Source organism: Pollicipes pollicipes, unplaced genomic scaffold, assembly GCF_011947565.3.
Source record: "Pollicipes pollicipes isolate AB1234 unplaced genomic scaffold, Ppol_2.1 Scaffold_5724;HRSCAF=6776_pilon_pilon_pilon, whole genome shotgun sequence".
Taxonomy (NCBI): Eukaryota; Metazoa; Arthropoda; class Thecostraca; order Pollicipedomorpha; family Pollicipedidae; genus Pollicipes; species Pollicipes pollicipes.
This window is the reverse complement of record NW_023596746.1, coordinates 8,160,201-8,185,371: the sequence shown is the minus strand read 5'-3', so window position 1 is coordinate 8,185,371 and position 25,171 is coordinate 8,160,201. Positions and strand designations below refer to the sequence as shown.

At 54.3% G+C, this 25,171-nt stretch overlaps 1 protein-coding gene across 3 annotated transcripts in view; it reads left to right on the top strand.

Annotated features, from left to right (window-relative positions):
- Positions 1-366: 366 nt before the first annotated feature.
- Positions 367-25,171, top strand: part of LOC119102208 (SAM and SH3 domain-containing protein 3) — a 33,006-nt gene continuing 8,201 nt past the window's right edge. The window contains exons 1-3 of one of the 3 annotated variants that reach the window (XM_037225567.1): positions 480-558; positions 12,957-13,161; positions 19,155-19,235. In XM_037225567.1, coding sequence (XP_037081462.1) covers positions 13,036-13,161; positions 19,155-19,235 — 207 coding nt within the window. In that variant the 5' untranslated portion in view covers positions 480-558; positions 12,957-13,035. Of the gene's footprint in view, positions 559-8,296; positions 9,565-12,956; positions 13,162-19,154; positions 19,236-25,171 lie in introns of those variants that run through there. The other 2 variants (XM_037225566.1, XM_037225568.1) reach the window with 2 other exon arrangements.

The following is a 25,171-nucleotide window of genomic DNA, read 5'->3' as shown; positions in this document are numbered from 1 at the left end:
AAGACCCGTTTGTTTGGGGCCATCGCTAGCCACTCGGGCCGCAGTGCTTCCCAACATGCCTGTAGATCAATGTACCGGCGTGCATTCCATCCCCCTCAGTTGCAACCCTGTGGCATGAAAGCCCACAGCTGCCGCCCAGCAGGACTGCGATCCCAGCCAGCAGCCTCTCCTGTGACCCGGTCCGTTGACGTCACAGAGCGGGGGGAGGGGTGACGGGAAGGCCGACCGGCGGTGACTCAGCGAGCCGTCCGCTGGGACCGCGGCTGGCTGCGGCGCCGCTCGTCCGCCCGGCCGCCGCCGCCAGTGTCGACAGCGCAGCCGACGCTGCACAGTGCAGCGCCGCCGCCCGGCCAGCGGCCCGCTAATTGACAGCTGGGCAGCTGTTTCCGCGTCGGCAGCGTGACGGCACGAGCGCACCCGTGAACCCGGCGGCGCCGGCGCCGCCCGCGGCCGGCCGCAGACATGGAGCCTGCGGAGGAGGCGGCGCCCGCCGCAGAGCGGAGGGGCAGCCTGCTCGACAAGCTGAGGCGCAGAGCCTCCTCGGCCAGCACACAGCAGGTCAGTGGAAGCGTCACGGACAGCGGACGGGGAGGGTTGCTGTGTTACATCCGGGGAGGGGTGCTGTGCGGCATCCCCAGGCTGCACCGCGGGACCCAGCGGCCCTCCTCAGAGGCTCGGTCCTCCGCGGCCAGCGCGGATGAGTGCTGTGCGACATCCGACGGGACCGCTCCGCTGGACCCGCGGCCCTCCTCAGAGGCTCGGTCCTCCGCGGCCAGCGCGCGTCAGGTCAGCGGACGGGAAGGAGTGCTGTGCGGCATCCGGGGAGGGGTGCTGTGCGACATCCGACGGACCGCACCGCGGGACCCAGCGGCCCTCTCCAGACGCTCGGTCCTCCGCGGCCTGCGCGCGTCAGCTCAGCGGACGGGAAGGAGTGCTGTGCGGCATCCGGGGAGGGAGTGCTGTGCGACATCCGACGGACCGCTCCGCTGGACCCAGCTCGTCTCTGTTGCCATAAATGTCCGCCGCGAGCACGGCTGACGCTATCAGCCTGCCCCGTGCACACGAGCCGTTCGACCATGTGAGGAGTTAGGTGCACTGAGGCGTACATGAGACGAAGCACTGACTTTAAATCCGCTTACGTGTCCTGTTGCCGCATTCATGGGCCGGTGGAGCGCCTGAGAGCATCGCGCCTCATGTAAGGGCGGTCCGATTTCTTATTCCCATGCGCAAATTAACTGAGTGTGGACATGAAAACATTATGTACAGGAGCTGCTGCAGACTGAGTCGTGGGAACTAGGGAGCCATGGGGTTGAGCCCAACTCCCGTTGATTCTGTTGCCCTTTGCATTTTCGGGGCTGGAAGGCATATGTGCCGGTGGCACATGTAAGAATAATGTTTGGATGGGATTCAGGAAAGTATGCTTTGCTCATCACAGTAAAATATGTAAAGTCATCAAATGTAAGGTAAGTCATCAATGTGCAACCATTTGGTGTGGTGTTCCGCGAAAATAGGCACTGTTTCCATCCAAAATCTCAGTTGATAAATTATCTTTTTTCAAGCTTGCGACGCGTCAAAATGCTGCATGAAGGCTCGCTCAAAGCCTGAAGCCGAAAACTAGCTCCCTGACAAAGCTTTGTGTTTTATGACCAGCATGCCGCAAAGGGCAGAGGCGATGACCTCCGTAGGAAGACTCACGCCGTTACACACTGCACAACCATGTATTTGAAACACTGCTCTTTGTCCCCGTTTTGCTTCTTATTTGAAGCCTTGAATTGAACTCTGACATGTGCTGAAAGCCGTTCAAGCCAGATCCTTTCACGGGAAAAGCACGTATTTGCTCTCCGCGGGAGCTCGTTTTTCTACAATAACCCTGCTCATCACACTTGAGTCCATGGTCGTCACGAAGGTGGCCACCAGCGCCGACGCCATGCTCGTTCACTGCGCAAATGCAGCAAAGCATTCGTTTAAGCATTATTGTCACCCTAGACGAGATAAGCCAGAAAAGCATTTACCTTTGGCATTACCCATAAAGAATGCTTCGTTAAGTACCTCAACCCCTTCATCGCAACTTATTTTGTCTGCTTCCAACTCTTCTGGTCATGCTGGTGACGAGGTGGCCACTCACGTCGGAAATAAACAGCTGGCAGTTACCTCGATGACCAGTAGCGGACGCCGCCTCACTAGAGCGTGATGAGCGTTGTCATCTATCTAAATTACTAGTTCAAAGGAAATGTCCGAACAATTTTAATCAATGGATGACATCATTCTGAAGTTCGTCGCGAAAGCGTCGTTCAGGCCGAAGATCTACTGAGCGGCTTCAAGTTTCACTCTCATCTTTAGTATCCCCATCCTGTCCCTACATCTCAGAGGGTGTCCATGATGGGGAGGGGTTACAACTACTATTGACGTGGTGTAAACTCACCTCGACTATCTTAGAGATTGCTTATGAGTCCGGTCATAATAATAAGCGATCGCATAGCGCGGGACGACATATCATAGTGTTGTCGCATTGGCGAAACCAAGCATGTGTTCCAAAAAAGATGAAATAGGTCATACCGCTAGGCGATGTGGGCCCTGCAGATGACGAAACGTATGGGTTAAGCGGAAGCACGGTGCGCCTCCTTATATTTGTCAAAGTGTCGCGAATATGGGCTGGTATACGTGTTCTTGGATCTTACTGATTCCATGGTGTTCACGGTGTGATGGCTGCGCGTGTGCGAGCTTGTTCCTGTCCATGCCACTACCTTCACTCTCATATTCACTCGTGACACTCAGTGCTCAAGGGCCATGCTCCCCTCCACATCGGGTGGGTTGCGGTGATAACGAAGCTCGAACCACAAAATCAGACACAACGTCTGAGGGGCAGAACTGCAGCGCAATATACACATCTCCATGAGACGTTGAAGCCTCCCCAAGTACGCGCTCACGCTTTGTGCCTGTCTTACCACCCCCAAAGCCTGTACGGAAAATATGTGTATAAAAGATATGACGTATGTTAAAAGTGATCTATTAGCAGCGGGTCGGCAGGTGACTGACTGACAGCACGGCGGAACGCCCTTATTCCAGAAGCGCTCTTTCAGTGTGAGAATGACGCCATTAGTTCGGAGCACATTGGCATGGTATTTTGCATGTCATATGGCAAAGATAGGCGAATTGAATCGGTCCATCTGACCTAGATGCCGGATCGTCCGACCTTTTTGCGAAAGGGAGGGACATACACGCTCGTGCACCCTGCACTGGACAGAAATAGGACGAACCACGAGTTTTAATGAGACTAAAAGACCTCACAAGCCCAGTGTGCGAGCTTGCCTTTGCGTGATGTCATCCGCTCGACGAAAACGACGAAGGGGTCCAAATTACTTCCACCCACAAATAATTTTGAACACCATAAAGCGTACCAGGTTGGTGGTTGCTTAGATAATAGACATAGACCACCCGACGCGAGAGAGGCGCAGGTTTGGTTGTGCAGTTACTTACCAGCCCTTTTCAGAAATCATGCAGACGTATTTGATCTCTGTGCACCGCACACAGACGGAACACGTATATGACCGAGCTGAAATATTTTAAGGACACAGCATGACAAATCTCACGTACGTGATGCGTCCCGCTCCACGAAAATAACGCAGAGGCACCACGCGGCACGCATGTACGTGGCATGCGTCCCTCAGTGCGGTCACCCTTAGTAGTGTGCCCGTCCATATCTTCGTTTTTAAGACCAATTAGCCTACCGAATTGGGTAGTTGTTCCTCATCCCGTCTCTGACAAAGGATCTTAGGAAAAAATATTCCTATTGCCCAGATCCAATTCTTCCAAAGATGCAAGGTGTCGCATTTCAGATCCAATAACAAAATCCGACGCATTTAAAGCAATCATAATTGCAAACACCGAATCTTAACTTTTCAAAGATAACACGGTGCATGACATGCCACTGGAAGTAGCCCCGTTTGGAGCGTGGGCTTTGGGTCAAAACCGAAATCCGTGAACGTGTGCCGATCAAGGTGGCCGAGCAGCGAACAGAAATATTGATTGGACCCATTCAAGGTTGTTGTGTTAAAGGTAGGATCCAAAGGTGGCGAGGTATGCATGCAAACATACGCGGTAAACGCTAAGGGCTTGTTAAAGTTGGCTAATGAACGCTTATTGACTCGCAAGTGTGTTACACTTTTTACTTTATCACAGTTGTGAGGAAACGTGCTGTGACTACAAATCCGTTGTCACCTTGAAAGCTCAGCTTTCTAGCATACACCGCTTACGAGCTGCTACACAGGTGCGAAAAAACACTCGCACGTGCTGCGTGAGCGTATTTCGAACTCAACTTGGATGAAACGCTAAATTTCTTCCACGCCCATCTATGAAAACGTAAACATCAAAGACAGGCCAAAAATTTGTGGTGTCCGACGCGGTCTACAGGCATTAGGGGGCGGAGCTGCACGAAGCGTACGAACGCGCGCTAGAAGGCAGCTGATATACAAATGTGCACTCCTATATCGCAATTCTGAGCGTGAAGCATCGTATATAATTTAGCAGTTCAACCTTATGCTGCTATCGCAAGAACGAGTGAGTGCGCGTGCACCTGCTGCCTCAGCCCCCATGATGGACACATTGAGACCAAATACGAATTCTAACGAAGCGGACATCCACCACGGAGCCCTCGTGCCATATTTTCCAACTGCAATGCCATATGAGTACGGAGCGCTGCAAAAGACTCGCCCACATCGCTGGCGGCCATTGTTCCGCCAGTGGATGTCCCTGTGTGTTCTGTAGCCTTGGCAACACATGCTGCCCCCACCCCTTCCCCGCGTGGCGCACGCCACCCGGCGCTGCGTGCCTCGAAAGCGGCTCCGCAGCGTGTCCACCGGACCGCCGCACCGAACCGTGACGGTTCGTGACGATCGGTCGGCAGTTTTGGCGTCTGGCGATCGACAGCTTGTGCTCATGGACAGGTGACCAGGACTGATAAACACACAGATCTGATCTCTTTCAGGCGACCGCTATTTATGAGATCTTGGCACACTTATGTGTACAGAGCGCGTCTTCAGCTGCTTTCGAATCCGAACAGCTGAACTCATGCGGTCGAGCATTGTTTGAGGTCAAAATCAAAACCTATGATCGTGAGGCAATTGGCATTTCTTATGGCGAACCCAAACTTTGGTAGTTTGATTTGTCAAATCAAGGCCTCAAGACAGATACGCCTCAAAACAATGCACGCACTCCGCGTGCCCGCGTCATGTCATGGTCCATGTGTCGCTATGCCATGCATCCGCATGATACCAATTACGTCGGCCTTGTTGCGGTCATGAATTAACCTGCTGAAGTTTGTGACCTTGGAATACGAAAATAGGCGCCTCAACACTCGTCATGACTTGTGGCATAGGTGTGCCTGTGCACAACACATACGCGAGACTGCGCTCATAAGATCACGGCGACGTGGTGAATCAGCTGTTCGCGATCACAGCCATGTATGTTCTGTTTAAAGATAAAATCCCGTCTGTCCATCTGTATGTGTGATGTTACCAAGCTCTAAATCGGCTTTACACAGCACGTTGCGGGTTGGTGCATACCTGTCCTGAGTGAAAACGTCAGGAGTGCTCCAAGACTGTCGCCATGGCTGCGAGTGGCACCGCACTCCGGCAACGAGCGCCGGAGTGCACACGGGTCACCCCTCCGCGCGGCCGGGCCCAAGGCTGCAGACACAATAGCGCGGCTGTTCACGCTGTGCTAGAGCGGGTCACAGATTACAGCGGTGATTTCGGTAGTGCAGTGCTGCGGTCTGACAGGCCGTTTCACAGCTTGGTGCATTGTGGGTAGCGCCATCAGCCACATGTAGTTGAAGGAAGGAATGCTGCGGTACGTCGCATATGCGGGGATGCTTTTTTGTTGTGGCCGAAAACCAGGAGCATGCGTGTAAGGCACTTTCGACCATAGCGTTCCTACTTCAGGATATATGGTCAGGGGTATGACACTTCTGCGTGGTTGATTATGGTAAAACAATATTTCTACGAGCTTATGTCATGCCATGAAACCAACTGTGCAAAGTTTAGAGCGATGTGGAGCACTGACCTGGAAGTTCTGAGACGTCACACGTCGCGACCAGTTCTGAGAGGCCACAACACAACAGTATCCTTGTGACTCAATAAATGGCACTCCAGGCGGTACAGAATCATATGTCGCTGAACTTACAATCACACTCCGTACGTTTTGCCAGCATCACAATTTTTATTCTCGTAAATTTATAAATTGGGGCAGTATGACCTTATTTCACGCGACCTACTCTAACCTTTTCGGTCACCTACAATGCTATGCATTCATATAGAAACACAGAGCGATGGGTTTTCATTTGAGAGCAAATGCAGAAACATTTTGCCTCCTAATATTCTTAATATTTCCCTAAGTTTGGTATTCAGGTTGCACTGATTTGTCCCTTGTTGACCCATTGGAAAGAACAGTTTTATGTTTACCCCATATCACGTCTTTCGTTTTCCACAACAAAGTTGTACCAAAGTCAGACATAATTACATTAAACCGTAAACATCAAATGTCAGCATGACACCGTCGCTGAGGGCAACGCCAACACTCTGGCGCTTCAGAGCACACGCTCTGGAAATGACGAGATGACCCGATTTACCCAGAAGAACAATACTATGTTTATTCCATACCATATCCTTTGCTTTCCACATCAAAGCTACGTCGAATTCAAACATCACTACAGCTAACCATTAACGGCAAATATAATCATGACACCGGCGCTTAGGGCAGCGCCACCACTCTGGTGCTTCAGAGTACGCGCTCTGGAATTGAAGAAATGACCCGAATTACTCAGTGCACACTTTCAACCGAGACTGAACATAAATTTGGCGCGAACACATCGACTGGAAGCCGATCTCGCGGCGAAGAAGGCGACGCGGGCGGAGAAGCGGGCCAGTGTCCGACCGGCGCCGGGAGGACCGAGCAGGAGGACAAACCGATCAAGGGTCGCTGACTCGGGCCAGTTTAATGTAAACCAAAAGCCAGGATATCCCGCCCAGACACGGTCCAGATGAAGAACATCTGCGCCGGATGGGCGCGCATGCACCACGAGCGGTCCAATGTGCCTTTTTGCGGAGAGGCAAGGCCGACCCTCTAGCGCTACTCACCAAGTCGTGCGACAGACCCAGCGTGATGTCCTGGAAGCTTTAAAGGCAGTGTCGTATGTTACGCCAATATTTGGGATCAATAACAGACACTGGAGAGCGGAACGGTCTGCTTAGATTTTGCTTCACCAGAAAACGAGGACGTCAGCCTTCGGACCCTGGCACACAGTCTTGTCGGCTTTGCAAGTGATCAATGGAACTTTCATTTATATAAACACACACACACACACACACACACACACACACACACACACACACACACACACACACACACACACACACACACACACAACACACACACACACACACACACACACACACACACACACACACACACACACACACACACACACACACACACACACACACACACACACACACATATATATATATATATATATATATATATATATATATATATATATATATATATATATATATATATATATATATATATATATATACATATATATATATATATATGAAAGTTTACCACTAACATTTGAGCACATACATATAAATGCACGCCATAGATAAGGTGATGAGGGGAGGCCTAGAACTACTATATTCCCTGCCCCTGCATACGGTGGCACGTGATATCAGCGGTGTAATTTGCTATTCAGCCGGTTGCACTCCAGCTCCCCCCCCCCCCCCAATTTGGCCTTCAGCCCCTTGCCATCAGCTTTGGGAAGAATGTGTGCCAAAGAATGTATAGAAATGGCTTAAGTTTATACACAGACAATGCATCTGTTTTAAGCCTCGCGCTATTCAGTATTCCAGTCACGTTGGCATTATGCAAAGCGTTAGCATCCGGCGGCATCGCAGCCCACCGTTGCGCTGTGACTCTGCGTGTGATGGCTATCGCCAGCGGGTAGGCGGGTGTGGAGCACCGTCTGAGACCCTCTGCAGCACCTGGGCGGCGGGCCTGGTTCTTGAAACAAGAAGCAAATATGGCTACTAGTGAATCGCGTTCCGTGTGCAAGTATCCGTAATTTGTCGTCTCGTTGTTAGTCGGTCATAATTCTCGTTGGCTATAAAAGGCATGGCAGCCGTTAGGTGCGCCCACGCAGCACTAGCATAGGTGGACAAACGTGTGCATGTTGCATATACACACGAAAACAAACATTTCAATGTAAATGACTGGTGGCTCCCAAACCGCATTGCGCTTCGATGGTGGCGCCGCCTACATCGCGTGTGATAACTATGCGAACAGCCGTTGTGTGTTATTGCCGATCCGTATGTCGGACCGCAGATGAGTCGTCTAACCTTTCAGCAGTCATCGAAACCAAAAGAATCTGGGTCACCGGAAGCTTACTTAAGGTCCGCTGAACAGCGCACGTTTTGTACAAGCCATCGAAGGTCATACGCGGAAGGCAAGTAGTTTCAGTAACATCCCTGACTTCAATGCGCGCTCTTTTCGAGGCAGTTGTTTGTTTGGTTCGGGAAAATCGGTCAGTGCCCTTTTCTTGCAACGTGAAAGCGTGGAGAGAGAGATGTGTTTGACAAGAATGCGACATAGCTTTAGACGAAAATTGTGATGCTGTTGAAAAGGGTTTCAAGGAGTTGTTAGAGGACGAACCGGCTACTTGGAGCAGCCAGCGAATGAAAGTATCGTACCATGCACAATTGGACTGGCTACTTTTTCCACCACAAGCCCGCCCTTTTGTTCTTCCCTGAAGAACAGACCCTTAGCAAAGCGTGGGGACCATGCAATGTTTGTAAACCACTCAACACGAAATTCACGGTATCAACGGACCGTTGCGATATTTTAGGACGATTTAGAACGCTTTGTGAGCTTATATGTTGGACACAGATGCGTAGTTTGATCAGCACAGAAGCATGCTTTCGATAATGGTAGCACTATCTCTTAGAGTGAAGGAGCATCGTGTGAAACTGCGTTCATGGAACAATGCCCGTCCGTCGCGCTCCGCCGGCTGAAAATTGACACGTCTCCCGACTCTTACGGCTAGACGGCGGAGTTCTGGCGCCTTTTTGTAGGGACATCGTACTGCACGAGACATGTTAAAATAACGTCAACTTCAATTTTTTGCTGTGGACATGAATTTGCGGGTGTGAGAGGTGTAGTAGAACGCGGCTCCTACACACTTGCACTAAATGTTAAAATCCTATGCTGATTGATTATTGAAATCTGGGACATTGAGGAAAAGAACACTTATGATGCGTGAATGCGTTAGAGCCCACTGAAACTGGTGAATTTTAGACGCGTGTTTCAGTCACGAAAGTTACTGCGGCCACGACATCTGGCGTGCCGCATCCCGCCCGAGATCTAGCTGGATGGTTACACGGAGCGTCTCGAAGTGAGCGCGCCCGGACCGAGGCGTGTCGGCGTTGCCTGCAGCCGCAGCGCCACCGGCGGCGGGCGGCGGCGGGGCGGCGGCCGCCAGTCGTCGCGCAGGTGAAGTGCAGTGAGGTGGTACGCCATCCCGCCGCGACGTCGAGGGGGCGGCAGGCTGGGCGCCGGCCGCGCGGTGTCTGTCGGTGGTGTGCTGCGGTCTTGCGTCGCGCCGGCTCGTGGTGAAGCCGACGCTGCTTGCGCGCGGGTGGTGGCAGGGATAATTTGTTTGACGTATGATCATGTCGGTGCGTGCTCGCATTTCAAGCAAAGTACCGACTCAGACTTTTGACCACATGTTTGATGTTTATCCTCAAAGTTGCGGTCTTTTGTTGCATCAGGCAAATATCAGCGAGTCTACTGAGGAGGGACGCATTTAGGCTCACCGAATGCGTGCCCTCTCGCCTCGCTAGACTTACCACCCAGTTCAGCACCGTTGACCCAGAACGGCGGCTTCGCTCTCCGGGAGTCTGCGCATTCGCCAGGCTTTCGGTGCCGGCCGCGTCCCATTTGCCGCCGCTGCGCACCGGACCAGAAACACACCCCGAGAGCCGCGCTCGCGGCCGGCCTCCGCACGCGGCGTCCGCTGATCCGCGCCGCGATGCTGGCCGACAAGCATCGCGGCATTGAGACCCCACAAAGCCGTGTGCTGTGGCGGGCCGGGGTGGCACAATGCCGGACCTTGACCAGCACGCAGGCGGCGCCTTCTCCACCATCCGGCGTGGCGACGCGTGTGTGGCCCGCGGGCCCGCGCCGGGGTCGCGTCGCTCACCCCGTCGTCGTCGATTGCTGAGGCCGCACCGATGAGCGCACCCGTTAAGTCCGCCGGCGGTGGCTGGGGACGCGATGGTTTTGTGGCCTGCTGTTGTGGAGCATCGGTTGGGCCACAGAGCGGGACGGTGTGGTGCTGAGGTGTGCGTGCTTCTCTTGATTGCACATACACTGGAATCTTTCCCTTGTAGAGGGGGCTTGAGGAAAATCGGGAGCAGCCGTCACTTTTACAAAGCTGCCTCATTTCCTGGTACATTTCAAGACACTCAACACAGCAAACCGAAATCGTCGCCGTTCCCAGCCCCTCCCGTGTTCTTCTCGCAGTGGATCAGGGTCAGGCCCGTTCCGCAGTGCAGTCAGGCCCTGATCCTGTGTTGTTTGCCGTCCTCGGTTCTCAGGGACTGGCAGGATCCATATCTTGTTGTCGAACGTGTGACAACCAGACCGCGGGGCCAGACGGGCGGCCTCCATCTCGGCGGCGTTAATGGGCCTCATGCGGCGCGAGCGGCTGATTACGACTCGGACGTCCGTCATCCGCGCCGTACCCCGCCGCCTCTGTGCTGTTGGCTCGGCCTGCACATGTGGGCGAGGAGCGACGCGGCCCGGCGGTGGCGTCATCGCCAGGTGCGCTTTGTTTCGTGCCGGTCGACTTTCCGTCAGCCCCGGCCGCGTTCGCAACCCGACGGGAGTGCATTGCCCCGCGACGTAGGCGACCGCCGGGCCAGGAGGCCGCCGCCACCCACCGTGGGAGCCACGCGTGGCACGCCTGCCTGACTGGGCGGCCATTGAGTGGCTGCGGTCAGTCCAGCTGATCCAAATAGGTATTCGCCAAACCAGTCAATCTCGGCTGTGATTGTAGTCGGACCAGTCAATCTCTGGAATCATTACTCCGCATCGTTTTTGGCGGTCTGGCCGGGGTAATCCAAATCGACGCCCCTCATGGCTCGCAACGAGTACTAGTCTGGCGCCAACTGCCGTCTGCACGTGTCACGCCGGCTGGCTGTGATCTGTCGGGTATGGCCTGGACTCCCGACGCACCCGGCCACCAGCGAAAGTCTGCCACAGTTGCCGGGACCCCGACAATGAACATTTCGGGAGGGCTGCGCTTAGCTGCGTAAGTTATTAATACCGTCGCCGGTCGGGGTCGGGAGGCTTGTTTACCATGGGCTGTGCGTGAGGGGCGGGCGGCGAGGGGCGCGCCGGGTCGGGTTTCACCGGGCCACGGCGGAGCGTCTCAGCCGCTGACGGACCCCACGGCGGCGCTCCGATCGTGGCCGGCTGGCCTGCCGGCGACGGCCGCCGGGCCGATCGGTCAGACCGGGCGCATCCGGCGCGGCGTGTCTCGGCCCTGCCGGCCGCCACTTTCTCCGGCCTGCTGCCCGGTCTCGGCCGTCCGGCCGGCCGGCGGGCGTTTAGGCCGGCCCGGCGGCGCCGGCGCGCCCCGGGCCCAGCACGCGATCCGCCGCGGCACGCCGAGGGCCAGGCCAGGCGATCCCGGCCGTCGCCGGCTGTGGCGGCCGGGACGAGGAGCGTCAGCGGCGCCGCTCACGCGCTGGCAGCCTCACGGCCCCGTTCCCCGAGCCCGTGACTGCGCCGGGCGGCGGGCGTCTGGCCTCTCGCTCACGCCAGCAATCGATCGTGACCACCTGTGGAGAGTGGCACGCGCCGGCAGACCCCGCACGCGCCGGCAGCCCCGTACGCGCCTGCAGCCGCCGTGGGCCGTCTGGCAGGCCGCGACGAGCCAGGGCCGTAACGTCGACGGTGACGAGCGGCGCCGGCTGGTGCGGGCAGAGCGACGCCTGGGGCTCATGAGCATCGGCCTCCAGCCGTGACGAGTTCGTTACTGCTAACGGCTGGAAATCGGGTCGCTCTGTCTCCAGCCGCAGGAAATGGCTCGAGTCTATGACTGGAACCGCTGGCCAGCAAGACCCAACATTGGAATTCCTCCGACCGGGAATGGCTTTTGGTGTTGCGTTTAGCAGCTGACATGGAATGGGTTCGCTTTGCTTCTGCCACCAGTCGGGAATCTGATCGCTTTCTCCTATCGTTGTAGAATAGGTGCGCTGAATATCAGCACGCATTGTGAGATGATTCGTTGCCCGGCTGGGCCTAGCGCTGGTGTGGTTAATGCTCTGCTGTCTCCTTCTCGAGGTCGGAGGAGCATGTTATGTTAGAAAGGTATCAGAACTGGTATTGGCAAGTAATCAGTCATTTATCTGAACTGGTAGTTACTAGGTAGTTACCGTTCGAACTACGTGCTCTGTTGCACGCACGCCGTGGTGATTAGCTGCATTCTGGCAGCGCCAAATACGCTGCTTTAGCACAAATTTTAGCTAAGATCACTGACGCATAGCGCGCTTTCGAGTATGGCCGAAGCTCTTCTGTTGAGAGGGCCTCGGACGAATACAAGCGGATTAGAGCGGGGAAAGGCTGCTGGGAGCAGGAATGCTTCTGTTGGTCACCTTCTAACGCACCGTGAAAACCACCTGCTGCCGCCGGCGGCGTGACACGGCCAGCGGACGCCGCAACTCCCGTTCGGTCCGAGAAACTGCAGTCATTGTAGCCGCTATCCGCTTCGTTCGTGGATGATTAAGTGTGCACGTTGTCATCGGCTGAGCGTGGGGCTGTTGAACCTACTGTTAGCCCGATGTGCATCTCGCGAAAGGAGCTGACTAGGTGTCTTAAAGAAGTTCAAATTTCAGTGATCAGTCGGCGCAGAAAATAAGCCAACCGCGGTACGGACACGTGAGGGCGAGTGCACCGCGCCACGGGGCGCTCACGATGCACGCGGTGTTTAACAAGGAGAACAGCAGCCTGATGGGCCACATCGGCTGCGCGCCGCAGGCCGTGTGCAACTTCATGCTGAACAAGGCGCGCAAGACCCGCCGCAGCCGCAGCGTCTCGCACGTGAGTACACCCTGGCTTGCCGTCCGCCGAGGCCCAGTCGACGCCGCGAGGGCGGAGAAAATGTCCGGCCGCCACTTCCCGATGTTTCGCGTGCAACTTATGCACAGTGCACGCCACTGTGAAAGGGTGTACCTGAGCTGTGTAAGTGATGCAATAGCAGGTACTAAGCTGTGATGGGGCGCACGTGTAGAGCAGGATTGTCTTCCTCGAGATGACGAGTGGCTATGGCGAACTCACAAAAAAACCGTGAGCTCGCATAGTTTGAGCATTTCGTGCCTCACGAGTTGACATGCTCCATTCATGGCTTGCTCGCAACGCATTTGACACGCACCGTATTGAAAAACGTCACTTTCGCTCCAACCACGCACTCACCCGAGCAGGCCACGCCATGAAACGAAGCTGACCGCATTTAGCTCGATAAAACCCTCCATTGTGGGTAACGCCAAATGAACTGTGACGGCCGGCGGGAGCCGCGGCTCTGGCTGCTGCCCTGACTTCTGCATCCTGCTGGGGACCCCCGACGATCCGCTTTTCTGGAAATCTGTCCACCACGTGGCGAGACTGCGGCGCTGCGGGCGGCAGCCGACCTGCGTCCGATCTCACCCGGTCAGCCGCGTCTCATCGAGCCGGGCCTGTCCCGCCGGCAAACCGCCCCCCCCCCCCCTCCCACTCTCCCGTTCCCCGTCGTGCAGGCGGGTTTGTGCGGTGACGGACGGCCGTTTCGCCAGCGCTCGAGAGCGCCGTGTGAAAGGATCACACGCAGCGGCCAAACGCTCCGTCGGGCGTTTGGCCGGGCTGGACCCCTGGGAGCGTGTTTCACCGGGGAAGAGACACACTGCATCGACGCTGATGTCTGCCATCACACTGCGTTTGCGCTGGCTCTCTCTCTCTCTCTTCTCTCTCTCTCTCTCCTCGGTCTCTCTCTCTCTCCTCTCTCCTCCTCTCTCTCTCTCTCTCTCTCTCTCTCTCTCTCTCTCTCTCTCTTCCCCACTCCCCCTCTACCGTTCTCTCCCTCTCTCTCTATCTCCCTCTTTCCCCATCTACTCTTCTCTCTCCCTCTTCCTCTCTCTCTCTCTCCCTCTACCTTTCTCCCTCCCTCTCTCTTCCTCTCTGTCCTCTTCCCACTACTCACCCGAAGTTTCTCATTTCGTCTATTGTTTTATGGTAGGGATGACCCAAGCGATAAGTGGTCCGGCGATAGACATTGCCGGCCACCGTGCGCCGGTCTGACGGGTTTCTCCGGGGCGGGCCAGTCCGGACTCTATGACATTGATAGCAGTAGAATCCCGTATTACAGCCACTTGCGCAGATTCCGCCGTGCGGAAGGAAAACCACCGACAGCGGTGACAGTCAGGTGTGACGTAATTGTCAGTATGGATTGGAAGTGTCGTGCAAGGCTTAGCAACCAATGTTCCGCATCAATCGTTCGTGCCCAAAGCGTGGTGCTCTACGGCTGAACTCTCTGGCTGTGTGAAACACAGAAAGCGGATAGCTAGTGCTCAGGTAACTGTGCAATGTAGCGAATGCACGATATTTTATCCTCTAGGAAAGTTTGCCAAGAACGGCCAGAAATTGTCATATGTGCAGAAAATGACACTGTTGCAACAGTTGCGCACCGCTTGGTTGATTTTCATGACTGCAGCACCGTGTCGGCAACAGAAGCCATGTGATTCTCATATTACAAGGCCAGCACAGGGCAACGAACATCGCCCCAGCGAAATTCGGCCCGGGCGAAAACTAAACGCGGCGTGTTGGAATCTTTCGTCGCCTTTCCATCACGTGGCGGTATGTGACCAGTGAAAGCTTTCTCATGAAGTCGTGTCTCCGGGAATGCTTGAGGGAGCTGCGTGCGGAAAATCAATCACAAGTGCTGCGGACTGAAGTTGTCGTTCGGGCTAAGTGTTTCGTACAAGGACCGGGTGGAGAAGATCCTTTTCCCCACTTTTTGCGAACATTCAACGTCAATGGTATGGTAATGCGTGTGAAGGACTAAGCTGAAAACGGTTCTTGAAACCTCCTCCCGCCACTTTTTCAAGCTTATGCCCCTGCGCTGAGCGTGAAGGTTTTCCTCATTGCGAACTGTCAGGGCTGTCAGGTGTCATGTCGGTCCTCGTTGGCTCGCGCCATTATTTATTGCCTTAACTCAGAAAATCAGTAGTGGCTTTTAAAAGACGAAAGATATCACGTTTTCCCATGATGCTACCCTATAATGGTAAACTTTCAGGCATTCCAGTGAACAACTTACTTTCTAAGCTCTCCAGGTTTATTGTTGACCCCAACTTCCCGGCCGTAGTGGTCAGCTTGGGGTTTGATGTTGGCGTACCGGCTGGGTGTGATGCCAGGGTGCTGGTCCGGCCTCGTGCAGAGCGCCGACGAGTTCTGATGTTGGCGTTCCAGCTGGGTGTGATGTCGGGGTGCTGGTCCGGCCTCGCGCAGAGCGCCGACGAGTTCTGACGTTGGCGTTCCAGCTGGGTGTGGTGTCAGGGTGCTGGTTTGGTCTCGTGCAGAGCGCCGACGAGTTCTGATGTCGGGGGGCCGGGGTGATGCGCCGTCTGGATGTGGTTTGATGTTGGCGTACCGGCTGGGTGTGACGTCGGAGAGCTGGTCCGGCCTCGCGCAGAGCGCCGACGAGTTCTGATGTCGGGGGGCCGGGGTGATGCGCTGTCTGAATGCCGGTCTGATGTCGGCGTCGAGAGGAAGGATCCCACATGATGGATATGTTGCTTTGTCATGGCGCTAGCGTTACGCTAAGGCAACATTCTCTTCCGTCTCTGTGGGGGACCCACTGGCTTACGTCACCGCGCATGCTGCGACATCTGGAGCTGGGGTGATATCATGCAGCCTGCTGACGAAGCCGGACGTCCTCTGCCGGAGCGCAACACATGTGCTCTAGTCAGCCGGCTAGGGACAATAGACCCGGTATTTTTCAGGGAGGTGTTCTGCATCCACGCCTTTTTAAGGAAATCTCCAACATTGCCGTGCAGATTTATAAGTCATTTTTTAACGGCAAGGAATCGCTGGATCCACCCGAACGTTATTGAGATAATTACGTGCTTGATAAAATCCTGCCGAAATGATTTCGCTCACCTCCTGATTAACGAAATCGGCGCATAATTCAGAACATATCGAAACGCGCCAGCCGACATGCCTTTTGGCTATGCACGCGGCTGGTAGCGGCATGGGAATGAAACCATCCGGGTGAGACGGAGTCTGGTGTGGGAAGCGAATGGTCACTGGCGCTCCGCCATCAGGACATATGAGGCGTGCCGTCAGGTCAGGTCAGCTAGCCACCACCGGTCCTGAGGGCTGTCCCCGCGCGGGCGCAGACAGGACGAGGCCAGCCATGGGCGACAGATGGGTAGAAAAACTCATCCTGGAGCGAACGCTCTCTCTTCGAAAGGCGCAGTGAGAGCGCAGGTTTTTGGGGCTGTGCTCAACGTGATCAGCTGGTGACGTCGGTGGACACGGCTGCTCCGGTTCCGGTGGGCTTTTCTTGGCTGACCAACCACCGAACCGGCAGCCCTGCAGACGCCCCGGAGTCTATATATATATATATATATATATATATATATATATATATATATATATATATATATATATATATATATATATATATTATATATATACGTGCGTGCGTGCGTGCGTGCGTACGTGTGACCCACCTGCTGCTCTCTGTTCGCCGGTCCAGCTCGACAGGAGAAATGATCCAAATCAGTGACGTCCGGCCAGGAGGTAAACGAGCGACGCCGCACACTGGGGCGTCTTGCAACATCTTGTAGCTTGCTTTCTCTGCGGCGCGCGCAAGCCGGACGCGTGGGACGCAAGTTCTTGCCTCAAGATTCAGCAAGTGACAACAGCCACAAGCGATGGCAGACAACCGGTTGCCCGTCGGGATTTCGCCCTGCCAGACCCGTCCTAAGGCACGGAAAAACCTTCCGAAAGGTGAACCCATGCCGTGACCTGGTTCGCGACAGCCGTCCTGCGGGCTGTGACCGTGTGTGGAGTGACTGCGGTTGACGCGCTGGTGCTCCGGACCGAGCGGCGCCCCGTGGAGCCCGCTCCGTTCGGTGCTCGCCGAGGCGACCGGGTCGTGCGGCCGGTGCTCGCCAGCCGGCACGGGCGGCCTGTTTTGGCCGGTTTGGCGCGCGCGCCACCGAGAGCCGCCGCCGGACGGCCCTCACGGGTCCGCTCGGCCAGCTGGGACTGGGCACCGCCAACAACTGGTTCCGCGACAGAGGGAAAGTGCTGAGCGAATGAAACGGCGCGATGGCAACCTGTTCTGAAACTGACTTATTTTATCGGTGCTCGCCGAGTGTACGTTTTACCGTCAGCAATATCGTTTTAGCCCAAAACGCAGACGGCTGCATAGCATACGTGCAGAGCAGCTGGAGGACCATTGCTCCGTGACTCCGAGCAAGTTTCAACAAACAAATATATAGTCTTGCACAGATGTAAGTCGTGCTTGGCAGTTGTAGCCCACCAGTTGCCCTGACATTTTCACATTTCCTCTGATCGTTATTTGCCTCCACATCACATGATTGGTTGGAAACGCGTGGTACTTACGCGCACCTGCATGTACGCGACGCGACTTCGGCGTCAAGATTCATGTCTTCGTTTTTTAGAGGGATCTGCCGCCCAGGAGCCGCAGAGTCAGCCCCCATACTTTGCTTCGCGTTGTTCCCACCCCCAGGCACCGGACATCGGACGCATTACCACCGCGTAACAGTGGACTGCGTTGGTGCCGCGTAACAGTGGTGCGCTGATGAAAGGCGTGATATTCGTGTAGTTTTACCAGATGCAACGACTTAATTCTTACAACGTAGGTAACGGTGATCCTTGACAAATTATGCAAGGTTGGCTTTCAACGAGATAAAAGTATTCACGGTATCATTCGCTGGAATGGTGCAGCCGATGTTGTTGCCATCACAACCGCTCGTGTGTCAACCAAGGGATTAACATGATGTCCTGCCCGCCCAGACCCCGTCCAAATCGGGTCAGCGGGGACTTAACAGCCATATCCTTGTCGCCATTTAGGCAGGCAGAAAAACGTTGACAAGTCGTCAAGAGAAGTTGCCGATCGTCACTGGTTTGGAGCACCACCCGGCTTATGTGCTGATGGATCGGCACTTTGTGTTGGACACATTGCGATACCACCCCGTGAAGCTTGAGGGTCACGGTGTCGTGATTCGGTTGAGTAATCCATCATTTCTTTCATGGAGGCATACTGCCAAGCAGCAAGCAACACGATCAGAAATAATCGCCTAAAAGTGGCACCAAATTGCTTAGCTTCTGGGCTCGTTCACATGCGGTGCCAGCAGACGATGACGTCACCTTAGCCAGTCAGTTCGTGTGTGGCCCTCTCACCCTGACCATTCTCGAAGCCATGCTTTCGTTCTCCGCTCCGTGTGGCGCACGCCGTGGGTTGACCCCTGCCCGGACGGCCGTCTGCGGTGTGACCCGAGCGGTGTGACCCGCGCGGCCGTCCGCTCCGCTCCACTGCGTGACCCGTCCGTCAGCTTTGCTCCACTCCAGCCGCGGTGCGGCGGGACCCTGTCAGACGCTCAAGCCGCAAGCTACTGCTCTTTCACTGAAGAAAACTCTTAATACACCCACCCAAGGTGTAAGCCCGCACTACCGGTGCAAATGATTTCGTGAGAAATTACGCCTCTGGGCGGGTGTTGGTAAGCATCTTATAGCCCACCCATGTTGCGCGCGCAGACTGGTGGCGGCGTCTCGGCAACGGACGACGTGGACGCTGCCGACCGTAAGCCTCCATAAGCATCCAGGTGACGCGTGACGGCCGGTGTAGGCCCGCCGTCAGACCGGCGTCCGCGCCCCGCCCCGCGGCCCGTGACGTCAGCTGACCTTGAGCGCCACAGCGCGGCTGGAGCGCCGTGCCGCGTTCGCTGCAAGCTGTGTTCCGCGCCGTATCGCGCCGCAGCACCGGAGCGGGTGTCGCGCTGCGCCCTGACGCGAGCGCGGACTGTCCGCAGGGCCGGTCCCAGCGGCGGGGGTCGAGCGACGACGACGAGCCGGCACATGATGACGTCATGGTCGCCGAGAACGTGACGAAGGTAAGGGCACCTGGCGCGCCAGGTAGCAGCCAGCGTAGTTTACATTGGCTCAACCCTTTCACCCACCTGTTTTTTGCCCCCCCCCCCCCCCCTTAGCGAATTCAGCTGGCCTGTCACCGCTCGCCAAGGAAAAGGGCTTTCACATGACGCGACCGTGGTTCTTGCGGATGGGCGAAGCGGGATAGCCGGAAGGCCCTGCTGTTACATACACGGGTTCTCCCATCATACCCGCTTAGAATGTCGTTAGGACATGTATTTCAATGGGCGAAGTCTCATGACATTACATTATGCGAGTGAACTAAATTGTTTGAGCATTTTCCATTTGAAAATAGTAAGAAAGCGCTGCTGTAGGTGTCCTCTGAGCTCTGTTTATTTCCTAAAAAGTGACCCAAATTTACCAAACCCGTCCCCTTCAAAACAGTGGCATAACCAGGATTTTGCTCGAGAGGGGGCCAAGTAGGGTCATATGGACCTTTTGAGACAAGGGTCTGTCTTTGACGCTTCGCGACACAGTGGTTTATTCGGATGGCCGAATTAAACTCGCAACCGTATTTCGATAGGTGGGGACCCGTTTTTATGTTGTAAGACCTGCGGGCGCCGTAAATAGCCAAAACACTCTGAGCCCACGGACTCAAGGAATCTATCCCCCTTCAGGGGACCATCGCCCCAAAAGCACGCCTACCTGACTACGCCACTACAGCAAAAGCTGTTACGCTTCTCAAGGGCTAACAAAGTGTTGCACTCCTGTTCTAAGTTGAATCACAAGAAGTACAGCTCACCGGCGCTGTTCTCTTTAAGCCGACGGGCGGGGATTCCCAACCCACCGCCAGTAACCGGACCGTCCAGCCACTTCCCGGCCACGCACTCGTCATAGCGCCGCTGCGGCGCACAGCTAAAACACTGCCCCGTTCACCGCACGCGGGATGCTCGTGTTTGTCGGCGTCCAAAAGTGGCGCGTACATTCTAGTCAGACTTTTTTGTTATGAAAATGAGGGGGTGGTGAGGTAATCCGCCTGCAGAATGCCGTTCTGAGGCTGCCGCCATTAAAGAGTAATTCGTTCATTCAAGATCCCTTCCTTGCCTCAAATCCCTTCTTCTTGCCTTTGTGACAGCGCGGCTTGACACCACTGCATTTAAAATGCATGCCTGATAGTTTAAACCTAACACTCGGAACTTTCCGTGGCTATTTCGTCATTCCTATGCATGATTGTTTGAAATGCCTGAAATATTGACGTGTTTGTGCTCCAAACTTGTATTTTGAAATTAACGTATATGATATTCTTAACAACGCAGCCTGCGAACTAACACAAAACATTCCTACGTAATCGCAATCAGACAACCAAACAAACATATTTTTTCAACCAAACGCGATGTGTGCCATGTATACTCAGGCTCCGTTATCCCACCAAAAGTGTTTTTCTGGCTTGTTGTGACCTTGAATCGCACGCATGACACAGCTGAGCTAGAAGACAGTGATCTAAGATTGCGCAGTAGTCTGTTCTAAGGCCTTGGCGCGGTAGTCCGTACATGCACGATGCGCGCAGACGTGGTCTGCTCGCGGCAACAGGTTCATGGGGGTTGGGGGTTATGGGGCTCAAGGAGGTTTATGTTTCCCGGTGCCTGCGTGCGTGCGGCTTCAAACGTGTGAACTGGGAGACTCCGGCTTGAGAGTGGCAGTGTTTGGGATGACGTCACACTGCCGGTGATTTTGGGGAGAACGGGCAAGGTTATGTAACGTGTATTGAAAACAGCAGCGAAGACTTGCGGGCGAGCACAGCCTTTCAAGTGAACGGCAAACGCCGGGCGTACAGCGGGCTCCCGACACCGGGGTTGTAGCTGACGTCATGGTGGCGACCTTGAGTTGCCTGCTCTGTTTGAAGGTTGGCTGGTGCTTAGTACCTTAATGGCCTGTTCGCACGGGGCGACCGACGCGCGTCTGACTTTCGTCTGCCTACGTCATTGTCTTGCAGATGATGTTAAACTTATCGACAGCTGTCACCGCTGCTCGCAGAGCATGGTGGAATAACGCCGTGCACGTATTACAACGCACAGAACATGCGTTGTAATAAGTACACGTACATCAACTGCATGCCAATAATTGCATCGCCTTAACAGCAAAAACACGCCAAAATGTGCAACGAGCTATCGGTCTTGAAGCCATCTACGAGTTGTAAGCTTTTATCCCTATCCTCCAGACACATTTTTCAAATGCACGCAAACTTACACTTATTTTGTGTGACTGTCGCTGTGGAGATAACACGTCTTAGTAAAATATATTTCGAAAATATATAATAATATGCCTCGCACATAGGAACCAGTCCGAGCGTTGATAAATGAAATGGCTAAGGCCTGGCACTCAATTTTACCTAACGGCGAAAATTGCGTTGTGACGGTGACAAAACCGCAATGCGGGTTTTACCCAACAAATAACGCCAAGGGCCAGGAACTAGTCATTATGTTCAGGGCTGGCTTCCAGTTTTGAATATGGACCGAGTCGTTGACTTTAGGCTCGACGCAGTCAGTTTGTCGAAGCAAGCCCGATCCGAAGGTAGTGTTTGAGTCAGGATTTAGGGCGCTGGCATGCCACAGCAATAGGTGCTCGCTCAAAGACGTGCCAAGCCTACGTAAGTGGGCGTCTTCGGGATGTTCATTGAAGCGTAACAAGTGCGTGCGCCCAACGATTTCGCAAACGGCCACACCTGGCCCACGCACTAAGAGGGTCTGATGTTGGCTGTTTAGTTCGAAACGCTTTAGACATGAGGGATCGCTTCACGCTCATAGCCTGTGAGCTCGTGGCTGCGTATAGATTTGCCTCTGCGTCACAGCGTGTGGCTCGACACAGATCCTGTTGCGGTGCGTGATTCCACAGCGCTTCCCACAACTGGCGGGCGGGCGATCAGCCTGGGGCCGGCGCTGGTTCGCGCGACCATCCCAGCTGCCCGCAGTCTCCTCCCCGGCGTCTCGCAGCCGCGTGTGAGTCACGTTTGCGGGAAGGCGCCGACCGTACGGCTGCGCGCCGCGACGCCTCGGCCGTCGCTGAGAAGCGGGTCAGCGCCGTCGCTTCCGCTTGAGGGTGTTGTGACGTGGTGTCCGCCCGCTCGACGGCAGCTCCGGCCGCGTCGCCGCGCGCGCCCACCGCATCCGGGGTTTGCGCAAGCACCGTCTGCTGGGCTATTCGCAGCCGTGGGGTGGTTTCAGCTTGATGTATTCGCACCCGCGAGTGCTCGGGTACCTTTGCGCACTTTGAACCGTTACGAAATTCCGTCGGTGAAGCCGTTTTTTCGTTGCACCATCCTCCGCTCGAGCGTTCTGGTCAGTTTTTCAACTTGAAGTGAACGAACCGGTAGCTGGCCTTACAGGCAAATTATCGCTTTTAATATATATAGTTGTCTGTTCAAAAGTTCAGTTGATTACCACTGCCCATGCACAGGTGGACACCCAAAGTCATCTGATCAAGTGATGTACCAATGAAAGGCATTTTGTACTTAACTGTAGTTGCTCTTTATGCAATACTCAGCGAGCATGTAGCTCGAAGAAAACACAGTTAATGGTAAAGCTAGGTGCCGTTCTTAGGCCGTACTCAAAGCCTGCGGTGTCTGTCTATATCTCGAAAAGTACGCAGCTCAGAATACGGGTTTAGCGGATCAGACACCTCAGAATCACTCGCTCTATGCAGCTGTTCTTGCGCACCGAACCCTTTCCAGATGCTTTCATTATGCTGAACAACCTGGGGTCCCGTGGATTGTGACCGACGGTTTCGCTACATTTGGCGGCAGGGACTGTCCAGGCGGCTTCAGTGAAAGTTGATTGTCGCTCGCACGTCTTTTTAAAAAACTGTCCTGCGTGACAAACACATTCATACTAGGGTGTTGGGACAGATTGGCTCTTTTCCCTTACCGAAAAACGGAGAAGGATGATGATGATAGATGATTGAGAAGCATTGCAGCAACGGGGAAGGACAGATCAGAAAGTGTTGTCACGAGATTTCAGCGACACTGAAACAGACGTTTTTTCAAGGTCATATAACAACGGTTTTTTCCAATCGTAAACCGAACGTGTGTTCGATAAGTTGTTATTCGAATGGCACGTATGCAGGTTCGATTGGTGCATTGAAATGTGTTTTGAGTGAGTTATAGCAACCGGACCGCCCGCGGGCTCGTGTTAAAGGGAACCGTGTGAGAGAATGGTCCTCAAAATTTCGGAGAGCATTGGGTTTTGAGATGCAGACCAATACAGCGAACTTATTGTACGACTTACGAACCTACGGTGATGTTGTAACCAGGATTCCGTCCAGGAGAGGCTAAATCAGAGCATAAAAGGGCTCATTCCTTCTTATATAGTTCTTTTCTGCGGTCATGCAAAATGATGTGTTTCGTCCTTCCTTTCTGTGTTTCGTCCCTGAAACATCCTTTTCTGAATCATTTTTTTCTTTTCGCGTGACTATATTTTTTAGCCGACGAAGTTGGCGTGCAGAGAAGTGGTGCGCTAGCGTTGAATTGTGCGAACTAGGACCATTTACTTGCTTGCTGTGCGCGATATAGACTACATAACCTAGCGATGCTTGTTGAATGTCACTTTGTCGCATTGCTCAGGAATGTAATGTAATATGAGTTAAGATGTTACTCAAGCGTATTGAAACGTTGAATGATTGATATTTCATTGGTAACGAGTCTAGACTTTTACTGAGGATCTTTCATGTATGAGATTACATACATACATACATACATACATACATACATACATACATACATACATACATACATACATACATACATACATACATACATACATACATACATACATACATATATATATATATATATACACCTGTATTTATATATCTACTGCCGTTCCCTCCTGTTCAGGTGCAAGTGTAGGATGTGCCTCCAGCATGGTTGCGACGATCAGGGCTCACTAACCTCGCTTCTGCAGACCGCCATTTCAGTGCGCACGATGCTCATGAACTATTCGTTGTTCAAGAAGAGAGACGACACAGTTTAACTGAAATGGCACAAATTGAATAGTGCGCCATTCATCGGCTGTTTCTATCAGTGGTCACCTGTTGGAGATGACGTTAACTCTGGCGCTGGCTCTCCAGCGGGGAAATCGGCCACAGCTATTGTCACGAACCACCGGAGCGCGCCGGGCACCCCACGACTTCGCTTTTCGCCAGACTTCGCCGTGACCTTGTAGATCCGTTGGGATCAGGTTTTACCGGAACAGCCGGTCGTGGCCGGCGTCGTCTGGCCGGCCGGCACGTGCAGCAGCCCCCGAACAGACGCGTCGGGTGCGCGCCCGGGCCGGACATGGGTGAGAGCTGCCTCGAAGAACGGCTTCATGTAAAAGGTGGAAGAGCAGCGGGTCTTCGGTGTGATGAATTGTCGGCAAGCACGGTGATCGAACGCCCAGCTCTGCGACCAGCGCTTTCCGAGGGGCGGTTCATGTTGCGGCGTGAATATAGCGGTGCGATGTTCTGCCTCGGGGAAGCTAGCGCCCAGTGGAAATCTTCGCTGGCGATACAGGTAGCAGAAGCCGGAAACGCAGCCTTTTTATTATGTGATAGATGGCGCTGCGTGTCAGAGCTTCTGAACTTTCATCCTCTGGTCTGTGCATGCGTTTAAACATTGCTTACCAGGGCCGGCTTTACTGCTATGCCGGGTTGTCATAGGTTTTACACACAAAAACGTCTCCCGCAGCATATTTACCAAAGAAACTGTCTATCCTTCCGTTGTGAAACAACACGTCTATCGGTGAATGAAATTATTGAATGGCGATGCCATACGACCCTGTTATTCCACTTCTTACTTCTTTCTGCGTCATCGCGACGCCCGCTTCTTCAGGGCAGGCGCATGCGCCAGCCACGGGTGAGCTGAGGCTACTGGAGAGGGACCCCGACAGGGTACTCATCGCGCGGCCCGCAGGGGGTCCCTGCGCGG